General features: G+C 40.9%; 1 protein-coding gene across 21 annotated transcripts in view; it reads right to left on the bottom strand.

Moving 5' to 3' along the window:
• Nucleotides 1-15,784, bottom strand: part of DLG2 (discs large MAGUK scaffold protein 2) — a 1,618,243-nt gene that overhangs the window by 314,480 nt on the left and 1,287,979 nt on the right. For 20 of the 21 annotated variants that reach the window (XM_081155084.1, XM_081155073.1, XM_081155097.1 and 17 more), the window contains one exon: nucleotides 1,157-1,313. In XM_081155084.1, the coding sequence (XP_081011210.1) occupies nucleotides 1,157-1,313 (157 nt within the window). Of the gene's footprint in view, nucleotides 1-1,156; nucleotides 1,314-13,921; nucleotides 14,244-15,784 lie in introns of those variants that run through there. The other variant, XM_081155088.1, reaches the window with a different exon arrangement.

Raw genomic sequence — 15,784 nt, 5'->3', positions numbered from 1 at the left:
GCAGAGGCACGTGGGTGTGGGACAACCACAGGAGCACATAAGGCAAGGTCACCAGACACTTTACCCAGGCCCAACTGATAGTGTTATATAGGTAAACCATGTGTGTGTGTGTGGGGTGGTGGTGGTGGAACAATGGCTGACAAATATAAGGTTGCCGGGAAATTCTAGCTACAAAACAAAGGCAACATTTCCTAAGTACACAATAAAAACCACAAAGTAAGTGCTTCACTGAGTTATATGAACCATAACCTCAGTCATAAGAACGAAGATTCTTATTAATTCCCCATTATTTGCATGATCACCAAAGTTTCAGTATAGACACGAACACTCACAATGGACTTAACCACCTATCGTAAAGTTTATACCAGGCAGATAGCTTAATGCAGTGGAAAGAAGCAGTCAATAAATATTTGAATAAGAGGAAGGAAGTGGGGAAGAAAGGAGGGAGAAAGGAAAGAGGGAAAAAAGGAAAAGAGGAAGAAAGAGCAAAAGGAGGGAGGGAAGACGTGATGGGTGTTAGGACGGAATGTTTAAACCCCAGCTCTGACTCTCTCAAGTCGCATAAACTTCGACAAGTTACTTAACCTCTCTGAACCTCATTCTCTTCATCTAAACACGGGGCAATACCTTTCAGGGTGATTGTGAGAATTAAAAATTACTTTTATAAAATTCTTGGTAAATAATAGGTGCTCAATAACTTGCTGCTGGAGATTCTTGCTTTTAGGTAAATGGCAATGCTGCTACCATTTACCAATGTCACCAAATTGTGGACAGCATTATGTTATGCATTTCCTCACATAGTTGTGTGCAAAGAACCATACACATTAAAAAAGTGCAGTTTTTAGAATAGGGTCATGGATTTGGGGGAAAAAATTGCATTTAAAACAATAAGTAATATACTTCAAAGAGGCTTGCTTCTCAATGGTCGATGCGATATACATATGCCTCAGAAAACTGAAATGAAAACACTAGCACTTTTACTTGTATCTAAGGAGGTGACAAACATCAAGTACCCGAACACCATTTAAACTGTAACACGCACCCGAGGCCATAATAATCTCATCATTTTCCTTTGTCATTAAGGTGCATTTGGAGTCATCACTGAAAGTGAATTTTTCATGAGTGGTGGGAATGAAGATTAAGGAGAAATACTCACGGATAGGATCTGGTCTCCTCGCTGGAGTTCCCCACTCAGGTCTGCTGGTCCGCCGGCCAGAATGAAGGAGACAAAAATGCCCTCTCCGTCTTCTCCGCCCACGATGTTGAAGCCCAGGCCAGTGGAGCCTTTGTGCAGGACCACCTTGCGGGGCTCCCTGCAGAAACAAGCAGAGGACACAGCTCACGGGGTGACCCAATCAGGATTTAGATTGCTTGGACTTTCACTGGGATATATGACACCAGCAACTCACTACCTATGAAAATGGCTCCCCAAAGTAAGATTGATCTGCACAGCAAGAAAGATGCTACCATCAGGGAAAGTGCTGGATTCCTCACTGTCACAAGTGCCAAAACGCCATGCAAAGCCATTTCTTAATTCCAAAACATTTCCCTAAACTAGCTTTACTCCCACTTTACCTTTGTTTAAAACATCTGTTCTTGAATGGAGCACCAAATGCTACTTGGTAGGATGGATGTATCCAAAAAGAGGGTGAAAACTTGGGGGGCAAGAAACTAGATTGAATAGGCCAGACATGAATGATCTTATAGAGCTAATTACTCTGTAGGCAGTGTGGACCCAATGGAAGACTCTGAGGTACCAAGGATATGTAAATCCATTTTAGAAAGATTAAGCAATTGTTGTATATAGGACTGATGGGGAGGGGCACAAAAGTGTGATGGGAGGCAGGGAAATCAGTTAGGATGTTGACCAAGTAATCCAGGTTCCAGGAAGTGACCATCTAAACAAGGGGGACGGCAGTGACAATGAAAAAAACAAAACAAAAACAACATGAGAGAGGAAATTTGGAGGAAGAAATGGTGGGCCCAGACAAGTACTCAGGCAGTAAGAACATCTAAGTGAATCACAAAAGGGGGAGGGGAGTGGAATCTAGGGTCATGAAGGTGACTCTGATTATGACACGTTAAGCTTCAGGTAATGGTGGAATATCCACGTGGATATGTTTGGAAGTAGTTGGACCCAAATGACAGGGGTCCTTAGTGAGGACTGTAAATGCAGAGTCTAGAGCATGATCTATTCCAGAGACTGCAAATCAGCAAATGGAAGGCTTAATCTGACCTATAGTGTTTACAAACTTTTGTATTAGTTGCTCATATTTAAAATTAGAAAAAATTTGACTAAAATATGGACTTATGGCTTCATATGGAATCAGACATTCTACCAACACTGGCTCTCAATCTTGCTGCATAGCAACAATTGGCTAGAGCAGGGTCCTCTATAGATGGGGCACTTACTCTCCGGTTTGCCATCATCCAACCTCTTTTTCATGTTTCTTAGACAAAAAAGCTGTCAGTTCCATCACATGTGCGCTTCTTGCAAAGTTAAGAAGAAAGCGAAGCATCTTGTACTGATGCTTCTATCAAAAATGGGAAAGTGAAGTTTTATGGTATTTTTAAAAATGGGAAAGAATATCATTCCTTTGGAAGTAAGAATTATCCTTATGTGTTTAATATGCAAAGGGACTCTGCAGAAATAATACAGCTTTAAAAGATCATTGTGAAACATCATCCCCCATAACTTCTCTATGTGCAAAGAGACTCTCTGCAGAAAGAATATAGCTTTAAAAGATAATTGTGAAACATCACCCCCCATAACTTCTTTATGTGTACTTCTCAAAGTGCAGAGTTCACTCATAAAATGCTCCCACATTTTATGAGTGAACTCTGCACTTTGCTATATTGCTTCCTATTTGTAAGGACACAACACATGTAATGCTTGAGTGACAGAGAGTAGGTTTTACTTAATTTACCTGGACCTCATTTATTTCAAATGATCTGAACAAGTCTTTAAATCAAATTATTTGGAATTTTCTGAACTTGTGAGATTTAAATGTCTTAAAAAGACATTTTAAAAAATTCATTTTTTATTTTTTATATTGCAGTGAATTATGATGCTTATTTTAATAATGGGGAGAAATAAATCTGTAAAATAGTATGCAAATAAAATGTCCTAAACACACACCAAATGATTTACTTTTTCTAATTTAAATTCCTTACACTGAGGACTGATTATTTATGCAAATATCTTTCCCTTTTCTAGATCATTGAAAACAATTTTTTATTGATTTTTAGAGAGAGAGAGAGAAGGGACGGGAGAGAGAGTGAAAGACAGAGAGAGAGAGAAACATTGATGTTAGAGCAAAACATTGATCTGCTACCTCCTACAGGCCTCCCACCAAGGATCAAGCTGGCAACCAGGCATGTGCCATGACTGGGAATCGAACAGGCAACCTTTCAGTGTATGGGATGACACCCAACCAATTTAGCCACACGGGCCAGGGCCCTTTTTACTAGATTTTTAATCAGGGATGGCAAAAAATCTAAAGTTTACAGGGATAGGGCATGTAACGCGAATGAGTGAAGCAGGCTGAGTAGGGATGGTAGTAAACTGGGGAATATAATCCATTTAAAGGGCTGCTTCTGCTGAATTCTGGACCATTACTCCAAGTAGGAACACCAACTAGTATTGCCAGATTCTCCAATTTCTAAAGGTATTTGAAGAATCTAGATTTTTAAGTAAATTTTCCAGAATTTTAAGTTGACAATGATAAAAACAATTAAAGGTATGGTGCTGTATCCAACATGCCAGCAGTGGGTCTGGCTATGGGCTGCCAGTGGGCCTCTGCACTGTGGGCACTCTGACAACACATTCAATGTCTCCTGCATGCTTGTCTCCTCCATGGTGCTCAGCATGGGACTTGCTCACAGTAAGCCTTTGTAACTTTAAGTTGATTTAGTGTTACATTCTCAGCCCCACCTCTGTCCTTTCCTTTTCAAGTCTCTCATGTGGAATATTCTTTTCTTTGATCTTATTTTTCCCCCTTTTGCCTTATTTTCCTCCTTTTTATATTAGACCTGTTCAAGGTCTACTTTCTTCATGATGTCCCATTCCCAAATATTTTGAGCTACAGCTGCACTTCTGTATGCTTATTGCCTGGACCAATGACTTTGGGTCTGGTAAATATAATGCCTTACATTTCCAAGAGCTGTTTTGTGTGTGAGGTCATGGTTGCCTCTGGTGAGATTATAACCTCTTGAAGATACAGTTTCATGCTTTATACTTCCAGATATCCCTAATACACCTAGAAGGCTGCTCAATAAACACCTGATGATTGAATAAATGAGTGCATGACACCAATTTATAAAGAACTGCAATACTTTTCTTACTGAAATGATTTGGGTTCCAATTTATTATGTCATTTATCATTCAGAATTTGGATGACTTAGGGGACCATTACCAGTCATTATTATATATCATAACACATAGACTGTGGAACAAAATTCTCTCACTCTTCATTCAGGATGGAGCTCAAGGATCATGATTTTCTGGAAGCCATCCCTGACACTCTCCTTAATCTTCCCATTGTAGTCTGAGTTGGTGTCTCTTCTAACATTCCTCCCATGTATCTATCATAATTCTTATTACACTGGATTGGTTTACTTGTCTTGCTCTCCAGCTAGAGTGATCAACCAGGGAGCAGGGACCATATCATTTGCTTTTGTCTCCAATACCTGGTACATAGTAGGAACTAGCTACTAATTTCAGTTTTCATATTAGATTTTAAGTATGGAACCTATAGAAGATGGTAACTGGTTACTCAGAATGAAATTAAAAAACACTTATCTACCCACTTAAAACAAATTTATTCATCCATCCAACCTTTCAATACACAAGCATCTATGAAGTATGTACTTTGTGTCAGGTATTGTGGATACAAAGATCACAGAGGCTGGGGTGAGAGGAGCCAAATGTGAACAGTTATAAAAGCCCAAGAATGGGACAAGTGCTCATCCAGAAACATGTGTGCAATAAGCTAAAGTAGCCAAGAACAATGAGCGACCAGTCTCCCTTTAAAAAAGATTTTCTTTTTCTTATCACCTGGATGAAATTGGCTACACTCATTTAAGCAGTTTTATTTTTCTTTCTAATGTGATGTAAAAAGCCTTTATAATTATAAAACCCTTGGATGCTGGACAATTGGAGAGATGCCAGTCTGACTTTGCTCCCAGCTGTGGCAGATCAGCAGCAGCATAATCTTGTTTAGCTGGAGTCTCGGAGGATGCTCTAAGCCAGCTGGGACGTTTTCAGGAGCAGGATGCTATGGGCTAATTCTTTATCCTTAAAACAGATGGCTTAAGAGGGTTCAAGATTAAAAAAGGGAAGTGACTACCTAGCCTGAAGGCTTTCTCGTGGCCATTAGTGGGATTTTCCTTGAACTTGGAACCTCTGAGATCCGTGGAGTCACTCGGGTCAACTCACCAGACATACCACGGTGAGAGGCTGTGTGGTGCAATGGGAAATAAGCCATGAGAATGTTTCTAGTCGTTTTTCTAAAATATACATCTGATCCTGTTATTCTCTTGCTCAAAAGCCTTCCAGGGATCTCCATGCCTCAGGATAAAGTCTAAACTTCTAAGCATGGCATTCAGAGTTCTTCATCATTTGACCTTCACCTCCCTCCCCAGTGCCTCACTTTGCCGTGCTCCCTTGCTCCCCATGTTCCAGGCATGCGAGGTTGCCAACCACAGCTCCTCACACCAGGCTGTTCCTTGTCTTAACGTATTTTCTCAGACGGTTTCTCTTTGATTAAAGGATGCTTTCCTCCTGCTCTCCTCATCTGTGTCCTGAGCGCCTACTTGGCCTTCAAGCCTGGAGCTGAGTGCCGCCTCCCCCCCCTTCTGCCCTTGCCTCTGGACAAACTGAGTAGTTCTCACTTGAAAACACATTGTCTTTCACTGCTCACACCACTACTGTTGTCTCTGCTGTTCTGATATTACTTTGTTTACTCATCTCTATACTGTTAATCAGTATGGTCCTAAAAGATACCATGGTTCATGGGTTTTTGTAATTTTGGGAACTAGTACAGGCTGAGCTTATGAGAGACACACAAATACACATAATATATTATATGAATTAAAAAAAAACAAGTGAGGGTTTGGATGAAATGATATTGAATTCTAATTCTGTCTCTCTAGGGATTTGTGAGAATCCATGGATGCTCTCTGTGGGGCAGGTTCTTTGCTTGGGCAATAACTTGGCAAGGAATTATGTTTGCCTCGTAGGGGAGTGATACAATTCAGATAAGACAATGAGCTAAAAGCATCCAGAAAGCAAAAAATATTAAAGGAAAGTATACATTGAAATTCTATTTCTAGCTCTTGGGCAGACTAGATGTCCTAAAATCCCTTTTCATTACAAAGCGGCTAAACTTCTGAATAGAATACTTATAAAATACTTTTAAATCACTGGCTAAGCTTGCACGTCAGTAAGAGAAATCCTCAGAGGCTGGAAAAAAAGGGAATACAAGTTCATAGAAGAAAGCAAGTACTGGGACTAGCAGTGGATTAAAGAGCTTCTGTAGGTCTCCAAAGAGCTAGTATCCAAGTGTCCAGAGTGGATAGAGGCACAAAGAAAAGGGCTGTGTGGGTCCACGGGTGGGGGTCAGATCAAAGACCTCTGCAGAAATCAGGACCCTGAAAAGTTGCACCCTAAACAAAAGGATAAAGCACAAAAATATTAGCCTCTCAACCATGTCAAAGATACATATCTGATCTGACTTTGGCTCAAAGCAAGAAGGAGGGCCTGTTTCTTCAAGACATGTTAAACAAGGCACATTTAAATGTGGAGGAAGTGTTACTTTAGAAATAGAAGTCATAAAACTTAAATTAGAAAAAGAAAAGAGAGAGAGAGTCTTCCGGGTATCAGGAGAAAGAACTGGGTAAAGTATCTCCAGCACCGTGTGGCGGACGTGCTCTCCAGCCCAGCTCCAGGTCACTGAAAGGAATGTGCTTGTGGGTTGGGACAACTCATGAAATGGGTTCATCTGGCCATCCTAGCTCAATGACAGTAGCCATAAAGGTCAGCTGGTTGGCTGATTTCTCTCTCTCAGAGTTCAGACTCACCAAGCCATCTGTTAATCAAATTCTGGTTTTCCATAGTGCATTTGCTAATGGGAGTGGATGTGCTAATTAGCACATTCTGTTATTGTGAGCAGATATATTTCCTATTGTAAGTTAATAACTTGGCATTATGGCATATGAGCTTAACCATCCCTGGATACACTGGCAAAAATTGAGTTTCAGAGTAGGCAGAGCTAAAGCCCACATCCAGTCCTATGGTTACCATTGAGGTGCCACAAAAAGGGCCAGCTGGTCTCCCTGGGCTCTCTTGTCTTTATTTCTCTATAAATGCAACTGTAGTCATGCGAGCAATGTTGTTAAGGAAAAGAACAGTATTAGGAGGTGAAAGAGACATTTCAGTGGGACAAGCAAATGCATATTAGTACAAGTTGTAGTGGGGCATAGCCAAAGGTGGTGGCTTAGAGGCCAATCACAGAAGTCTTCAAAGCTGCTGGTTGACTGAGACTGATATCTTATATATCTACAGGACCCAGTGCCTCAGAAGACTATAGTGCAGTGTATGCCTCATATTCAAGTAATCATTTTCATCAATCAGCCCAATAATCAATGAAGCAGATTATTGGATGTCACATAGATAAACAAAGATAAAGGGTTTTTGCTGAACTGCTGTTAGGAGAACATGATAAGATAAGATACTGAGTACATACTAAATATTCTGATTGGTACTGCGTGAGATAAAAAAAACTCTTTTAGATGGGAATGGAATGGTGTTCAGTGATATTCGGAAAGACTAGGGCCTTGGAGATAGATAGATCATATCAATTAATAACTGACTAACCCTGTTGGAATTTTCTGATGTCTTATTTTTTTCAGTTGTAAATTGTGAACAATAATATCTATCTTAAGACACTGTGAGGATGGATTGAAATAATATATAAAGTACTAGAATCACACAGCAGGTGCTCAATAAATGCTAACTCCTTTCTTTTCCCTTTGGGGAATTATGACCTTTGGAAAACAAACAGACTTACATAAAGTAACAAACCAACAATGCAAGGGAGCATATGTTAAATACTGAATGATTGCTATTTGTGAGAAATCTCTGCTTTAAAGAAAAAAGATTAAGTCATGGAGAAGACGGAACCTGAGCTAGAGCTTGATGGATGGGTGGAAACTGGCTAAGTGGAAAGGAAAGTAGATGGTATTCTTTTTTTTTTTTTTTAAATATATCTTTATTGATTTCAGAGAGAGGAAAGGAGAGGGAGAGAGAGAGAGAGAGAAACACCAATGATGAGAGAGTCACTGATTGAGCCCGCAACCCGGGCATGTGCCCCGACCGGGAATCAAACCCCGATCGCCTGGATCCCAGGTCGATGCTCAACCGCTGAGCCAGGCCCGGCCGGGCAGTAGATGGTATTTCAGTAGGTGGCATGAACCCAGGGCCAGAGGAGGGCAGATGCAAGATGTGTTTGGAGAACAGAGAGTCTTACAGCTTGAATGGAGTGCAGGCTCTGTGTCGAGGAAAACGAGGAGACTAAGGCAGGTGGGGAAGGAACGCAGATGCCAAGCTGAGGAATTCTAACTTTATACTTGGATGACCTGAAGGCACTGGATGTTTCTGCCCCTAGGGGAGACTCAGTGCACGCAGCAACTTCTGTTTGTGGGCCTGAAGTGTTTCTGTCTTGTGCTGTTTCTACAATATCCCCAGTTTGCCTGCAAGGAGCTTAATTACACATTCTAAAGGTCTCTACAGACATCCCTGCTGCAGAGCAAGGGGCTTTGGTTGAGGCCGTAGCAAATAGCGTAGCTTTAACTGCCAGAATCCAGGCTGCAACCTTTGTAAAACAAAAAAGTGTCTCTTAGCTCTCCTCTCTGGCGGAAATCTCAGAATTAGCTATACATTTGAGAATATATAATATCCTTGGTGAAATAAATCAAATAGACAAATAATTTTCTCCCCACAAACAAATCAGCTATAGGTTTGCACCAATCAAATCTTGATTAGTTTGATTTTGAAATATTTGAAGTTTTTACTTATTCACATATCAAAAATATGATAACCATGTTTCATCTCGATTTGCTTTTGTAGAAATTTCTCAAAAAGACAAATAAGGAAGCAGTAAAGTATTGCTCTCGCTTTTCATAGTCACACCTTGTACTCATCACCTCATCTCCAAAGGGAAAGAAAACTGAATCACCCTTCTTGTTTTCTTTTATTTCATAATGTTCCGGCTGAAAACATCCCTATGAAGTTATATATATCATATATCCTGACAGGTATTTGCTTCTGCTTCCCATTGCACTTTGAACTTTTAAAGAGCAGTTAATTTTAAAAAGAATAATTTTAGCAACCTTATTAAATAAAACTATAAGCATTTGACAAAGCTATTTTTTATAGTTGTGCATTTATCCTCAAGCTTTCATGACTGGTGAAATATTTGAAAACATTATGAAGTCGGGTATAAGCGAAACTAATATTTGATAATGGGATGAAACAGAGAGAGAGAGAGAGAGAGAAGAATCCTGCATATTCTTCCTAACAGCAAAGCACATTTTCTGAAAGATTATTTAAATTGTCTTTTGAACTAGAGCTCTATGGTATTATGAAATTCCAATTAATTACCAAATGTTCAAACCCTCTGCAATTAGTGCGATATAGGAAAAATGGCTTGAATTAATTAAACAAAAAGCCTTTGGTTTCAAGTTTTACAGGTCTTTCCTTAACTCGAATTTGGATATATCCATATTATTGAAGAAAAAAAAATTAGACTGAAACCTTTTGGAGTCTTGACTCCAATGTGAATCCCTGGGTGTCCTCAAAAACAGCCCCTTGGAGCGATAGTTTCCATCTTGTACGTGAGAGGGGGTGGTGGATACAATAAATGAGAATTGCTATGGTCCCTTCCAACTCTAGCCTTACGTGTATTTACTTAATGGAAGCCAGAAATGGGAGTTTCCCACTTCTAAAGCCAGAATTCCATTTGATGATTCAACACCTATTTAGGACTCACCTTGAGGAGAGTGGAGAGAACAGGTATGGCCCTACCGTTCAGCTCCAACTTGACCTGTCTTCAGCTTTACAAACTTTCCTTTCCATCAACACTGACAGGAGAACTTTCGGTGGTGATGGAAATGTTGTATGCTTGTGTTGTCCAATATGGTAACCTCTAGCCCCATGTGTTACCAAGCACTTGAAATGCGGTTAGTGTGCCTGAAAAACTTAACTTTCCATTTTATTTCATTTGAAGCAGTTTAATATTTAAAGTCACATGTGTGTAGCGGCTACTGTAGTCGACAGCCCAGTTAGAGAATCTCTCTCTCTCTTGCCAAAGAGAATACAGTTTTTGTTTCTTCCCTTACCTCTGTTCCTTCTTAGGCTCCTTGAAGGGGCCCCTCATTGTCTTGCCGTCCATAAATGGTGTTTCCAAAAACTGGATCCCTGGCTGCCTTCTCCTCTCACTCCTTTCCTCTAGCTCTTTCCTGCGGAACCACTTTTCTTCCTTTATGTCTCAGTTTAAATGGCACTGTCTGACCACACCATCTGAACTAGGCCCCTACTCCATTATTTTTTATCCTAGCCCCTTTGTAGGTCTTCCTCATAATGCTTGTCTTACAATAGAGTATTTTATTTGTTTGTTTGTTGCCTATCTCCCACTAGACTGTAATTTATATAAGAGTGGCACCACCTTCTGCCTCGAGCACCTAGCATGGTACCTGGCACACAGCAAGGCCCCGATGTTTGTTGAATGAATTAGTAAATGGGTGTCCTTCACCTTGCCTCATTGATGGGTCACTAATCCCTATCTCCAGACCAGATCACAGTCTCCTCTACTCCAAACTTCTGTCTAACTGCCTAAGAAGGAGTTTATTATCTTCCCTGGAATTTTTTTCCTTTTTTCATTCCCATCTAGTTAATGCTGCCTGTCCAATCTTGTAATCAGAAACTTCGGCATGGTCTCTCTAGTGTTTAGCCCGCACTTCACTTCAATCATTGAACGAATGCAATCAGTCTTAGCCGAGAAACGACTCTCCAATCATCCTAGGATTGTTGCTTCGCTTCAAGCCTGCAGACTCTCACACCTGGACCTGCCAGGGATCCCGCCCCAGGGCCTCCGAGTAGTCGTGCACCCCTGCACTCTCTTCGTGCTGCTGCCAGAGAAATTTCCTTACAAAACAAATACAATCATTTCATTCCCTTTCTTTAAAGCTCCCATTGCTTCTCCACTACCTGAGAAATAAAATCCTGCTTAGTTTCTTTTGCATGACCTATGAGGCCTTCATGATTGGGGCTCCATAAGCTCTTTCACCTCCACTGTCTACAAGTCCCTTAGGGCTCACACTCTTCCCGTGCAGCTTCCTGGGTGGCCCCATGGCCAGGCCCTGTCGAGCCTTTTCAAGGGCCTTCCTCTGGCTGGAATGCTCGTCCCAACTGAATGGCTTATCCTTCAACAGCTCTCCCAGGCGCATGTGGCCATCTCCTGGGTGGCGCTCCCTGAGCATTTTGTTTTCGGGGCATTATAGCATTCATCACTTAAAAAAAAGTTACATGTCTGACTCCTCTACCGAATGGGTGTTCTTTAAGCACAAGAAACATTCAACTCCTGAAGAATGATGAATTTCACCACAGTGGTTAAGAGCCTGGCTTTGGCTTCAGACACACACCTGAAGTTTGAAACTGGGATTTCCATTTATTAGCTATGAGATCTGTCATTTTAACTTCATCTGGCTGAGCCTCAGTTTTCTCATCCTTAAAATGGGAATAACGGTACTTACATCACATGTTTTTGGATTAAGTGCAATGATGAAAGTAAATGCCTGGACCATACTAATAAATAACTTGTTGGCCACTCTTAATATTTACTCAGCAAATATTCATTGAGCACACACTATTTTCAGAGTGTATGGTATGGATAGAGATTATTATAATTCAGACTTAATTATTATAAAATTTATAATCCAGTGGAGAAAATAAGACAAATATATAAAACTATAATTTAATAGAAAATATAATAAGTAAAACAGATACATAAAGTGATATAATGGTCTAGAAAGAAATAATTTCTGGATGGAGCTTAGTGAAGGTTTGATGAAGGAAGGTTATATTCAAATTACACATGAAAATATGGCTAGAATTATATCACTCAGCTCCATAGGTGCTATGCAGGGGCAGGTACGAGTTTTATGAGGTTTTACAATTTGGGGGACCCTCTTTAAAAATACAATATTCCATGTATAACATTACACTCCTTGATTTTTTTATTCATTCAGAATGCCAGTGCCTGACATCTAAAACGTGCTAAATAATTATGAGCTCCCTTTCTCCTGCCTCTATGTCTCCAGTACCCAGCACAGTGCCTGGCACGAAGCACAGGGGCTTGAAGTGGTCCATGCAACTGAGCAGCCTTGGAGTTTCAAGGTAAATTCACTTTTGGTGGTGTGCTTGGTGCTGGGACTATAATTATGAACACAACTTAGTTCCTGACTTCATGGAGCTCTTATCTTAGTGGGACAGGGAAGTATGTAAAAATAATTATAATAACAAACATTCATTCATAAACATGTGAGATACGTTTATAACAGTAGGAGAGCAGTGATTTGATACAGAGATGTAGGGAGTAGGAGAATGTTTAATGTAAAAGCAAATGCATGAATGAAAAAAAGTAAGAGAATACATGGTGAAAAAGAGTGAGAGAATATGTGGTATTTGGAGAAAACTAAGAATTCTCTCTTGACTGGAATGTGGGATTCCAGCAGGGCTGCAGTGGAGACCTGGAGGCAGAGGCCAGGTCAGGAAGATGCTCCTGGACAGGGTAATCAGAGACTCAGTTCTCCAAGCAGACTACTAGGTAGAGTATTGTGCATACCTCCATTTATTTCACAAAAATGCACTGGCCAGACACTGGGTGGGCCTTGGACAATCAAAGCCACAGAAGACACAGTCTCTGTCCCTGAGAGGTTTACACTCTGTGTTATGGGTTGAATTGTGTCCCCACCCACCTCCAAAAAAAAAAAAAATAATAAAAAAATGCTGAAGTCCAAACTGCCAGCACCTCAGAATCTGATCTTATTTGGCACTTGGGTCCTTGCAGATGTATTAGTTAAGATGAGGTCATACTATAGTAGGGTGGGCCCCTTATCCAGTCTGACTGCTCTTTTAACAAGAATACAGCCATAGGAAGACACAGGTTCACACAGGGAGAAAACCATGTAAAGATGGAGATAGTGATAGAAGCCATGTGTGAGCTGCTAGCCAAGAAATACCCAAGATTGCCAGCAAACCACCAGAAGCTAAGAAGAGGCAAGGAAGGACTCCCTTACAGGTTTCAGGAGAAACATGGCCCTGCTGACACCTCGATTTCAGACTTCTAGTCTCCAGAACTGTGAGACAATAGATTTCTGTTGTTTAAGTCAGCGGCTTGTTATAATGTTATGGCAGCCCGAGAGAGCTCATGTACTCTGGTAGGGACTCCGTGAGCCAATATACAGGCAGCTGTGAGCATAACCTGTGCAGCAAGGAAAGGGGGGCAGATCTAACCCTCCTGACCGCTGTTGTTTTATGTTATTTTATTTTTTTATACTGGTTTTTAAAAAATTTTATTTTATACTGCTAGTCACTTAAGAAAATGGCTTTGAATGCAAGGCTAACAATATTAGCAAAGGGTAACTACCACCAGGAGCCTGGGCATTCAGCTTGGTATTCAAGTGGCAAGACTTCCTGGAAACCTTGGAACAGAATTTCAGACGTCTCCACACACTTAAGACATGCGTGGAAAAATCACCAAAGAAAGAAATGACAAAGCACTCACACGAACACATCATTAATTACTATTTGTGAAATTCATTTTCAAAAATAATATGTAAGGAATAGCAACACCTCACTAACCTTTAGCTGTAGCTGAACCCTTAAAAATTCTTCATTGAAAAGAAACATTCATCTGTTCTCTTCTCTGGGGGTACAGCAGATGCTGGCTTGTACAAATGTCACAGTAGTCTTTTCCTGCTGTAAGTTCTGCTCTCTGCGAATCCCAGAGCAAGCTCTACATAACAATTAATTGAACACTGATGGATTTTCTGACTCCTTTTTTTTCCCTCATCAGGAAAAGAAATGTAAAATCACTGCTTCACATCCGGCTTTTCCAACTGAGGAAATCCTTCCTTCACTGATCTAGTTCTCCTGCCCGGAGGACACTTGCCCTTAGAAGCAGGGGTGGATTCAAAACCTTCTTGGGCACGGAATTCTTAAAGTTATTCATTGACTAGTTCCTTTACCCATGGTAAACCAACTTTGGACATTGACATTAACACAACATGATTTTAAAAGAGTCATCAGCACTTTCTTCTCTGAACAAATATGGGTAGCCTTGCCTCTTGGCACACTCTCAAAATACTCTAAATTCCAATCACATCAAAACTCCTTGATTTTCTCTGAGTTCCTAGCTTTTCCTCAACCTCCTGACTCTTTCCCTTCCTTGGTCTTTGCATGTACAGCCCCCTCTGCCTGCAGCTCGATGGCTTCTTCCCTTTTGCCTGCTTGGGAAGCTGCCTCTCTCTCTCCATGACTGAGCATTTGCTCTCCTCAACTCCAACACCTGCTCCTGTAGGATTCTGTTGCCACAGACTCATATATGGACTCTCCTAATCATCATATTATATGCATCTAACAAGTACCCGTTGAGAATCCACTGTGCTTCAGGAGGGCTCCCCTGGGGCCAGGTCTATAACCATAAAGCACACAGTCCGCCTCCCAGGAGTTTCCAACAGAGTGGTGTAGCAGAAGGGTAACCTGGCAAGTATAAGCCAGTCTTCTACAGTGATAGTAATTTATTTGCACGCTTGCTTTTCCCACCTGACTCTGAGATTCTTGAGTGTCATATTCACTTGTGAGTTAATATGTGACATCTAAAAAGTGCTTAATAAATATGAGCTTTCTTTTCTCTGCTCCCGTGTCCTCAATGCCTGGCACAAAGAACACGGTCAGTGAATGACTGTGGAATGCAAACCTAACCAATACCTATATATCAGTGTGAATTAGTTGATCTTAATGGTCAGTTTTGATAAAAGGAAGGCTGCAGGTACCAAAAACAAAGGTGGGGGTGTGGCTAAAAGAAGATTTGGTCTGGGAGGAATGGAGATAGGGCATCAAAAACACCCCCTGTGTCCACTTGCTGGGTGTGGGGTCTGTTCTACATAAAGCCAAACTAGGATTCTTGCCAAGCCTGGCTCACTACTTCCCGTCCTATGCAAGGAATTCTTGCTGTCAGACAAGAAATGCCTTCACGGGCATGTCACAGGATCAGTGTCACACAGGGCAAAAATACTTTCTGATATTTTACATCACTTCCCACAATCTTTTGCTAAAATCACTCCTGTTTTCCCATAATCATTCCCTTTCCAGGCAAAAGAAGCCCTATAAAAATAAACAAATACAACCATCAAGAAAAAGCTCTAAGTGACTGTCTCTTTCCCCCTGGTATGTCTTCATGGACAGTAGGATACGACGGTTGCTTAACTTATAGACCCTGTGCATGGCTCATGGTGGTGCTACAGCAACTGCTCGAGTTCATCTGAGCTACTTGGTGCCAGGACGTGTCACTTGGCCATAACCCTCACCTCTTCCTGTGAAAGTCACACATTTCTAGAAGGACTAGGGTACCTCATCTAAGCCATAGATAGAAGACAAAAGCAGATAAGGCATGAAGAGGCAAACAAAAAGAATAACTGGAGAAACAAAGACTTGTTCATTCTT

The sequence above is a fragment of the Miniopterus schreibersii genome (genome assembly GCF_964146895.1).
Source record: "Miniopterus schreibersii genome assembly, chromosome: 12".
Lineage (NCBI taxonomy): Eukaryota > Metazoa > Chordata > Mammalia > Chiroptera > Miniopteridae > Miniopterus > Miniopterus schreibersii.
This window is presented reverse-complemented; position numbering and strand designations above follow the sequence as displayed.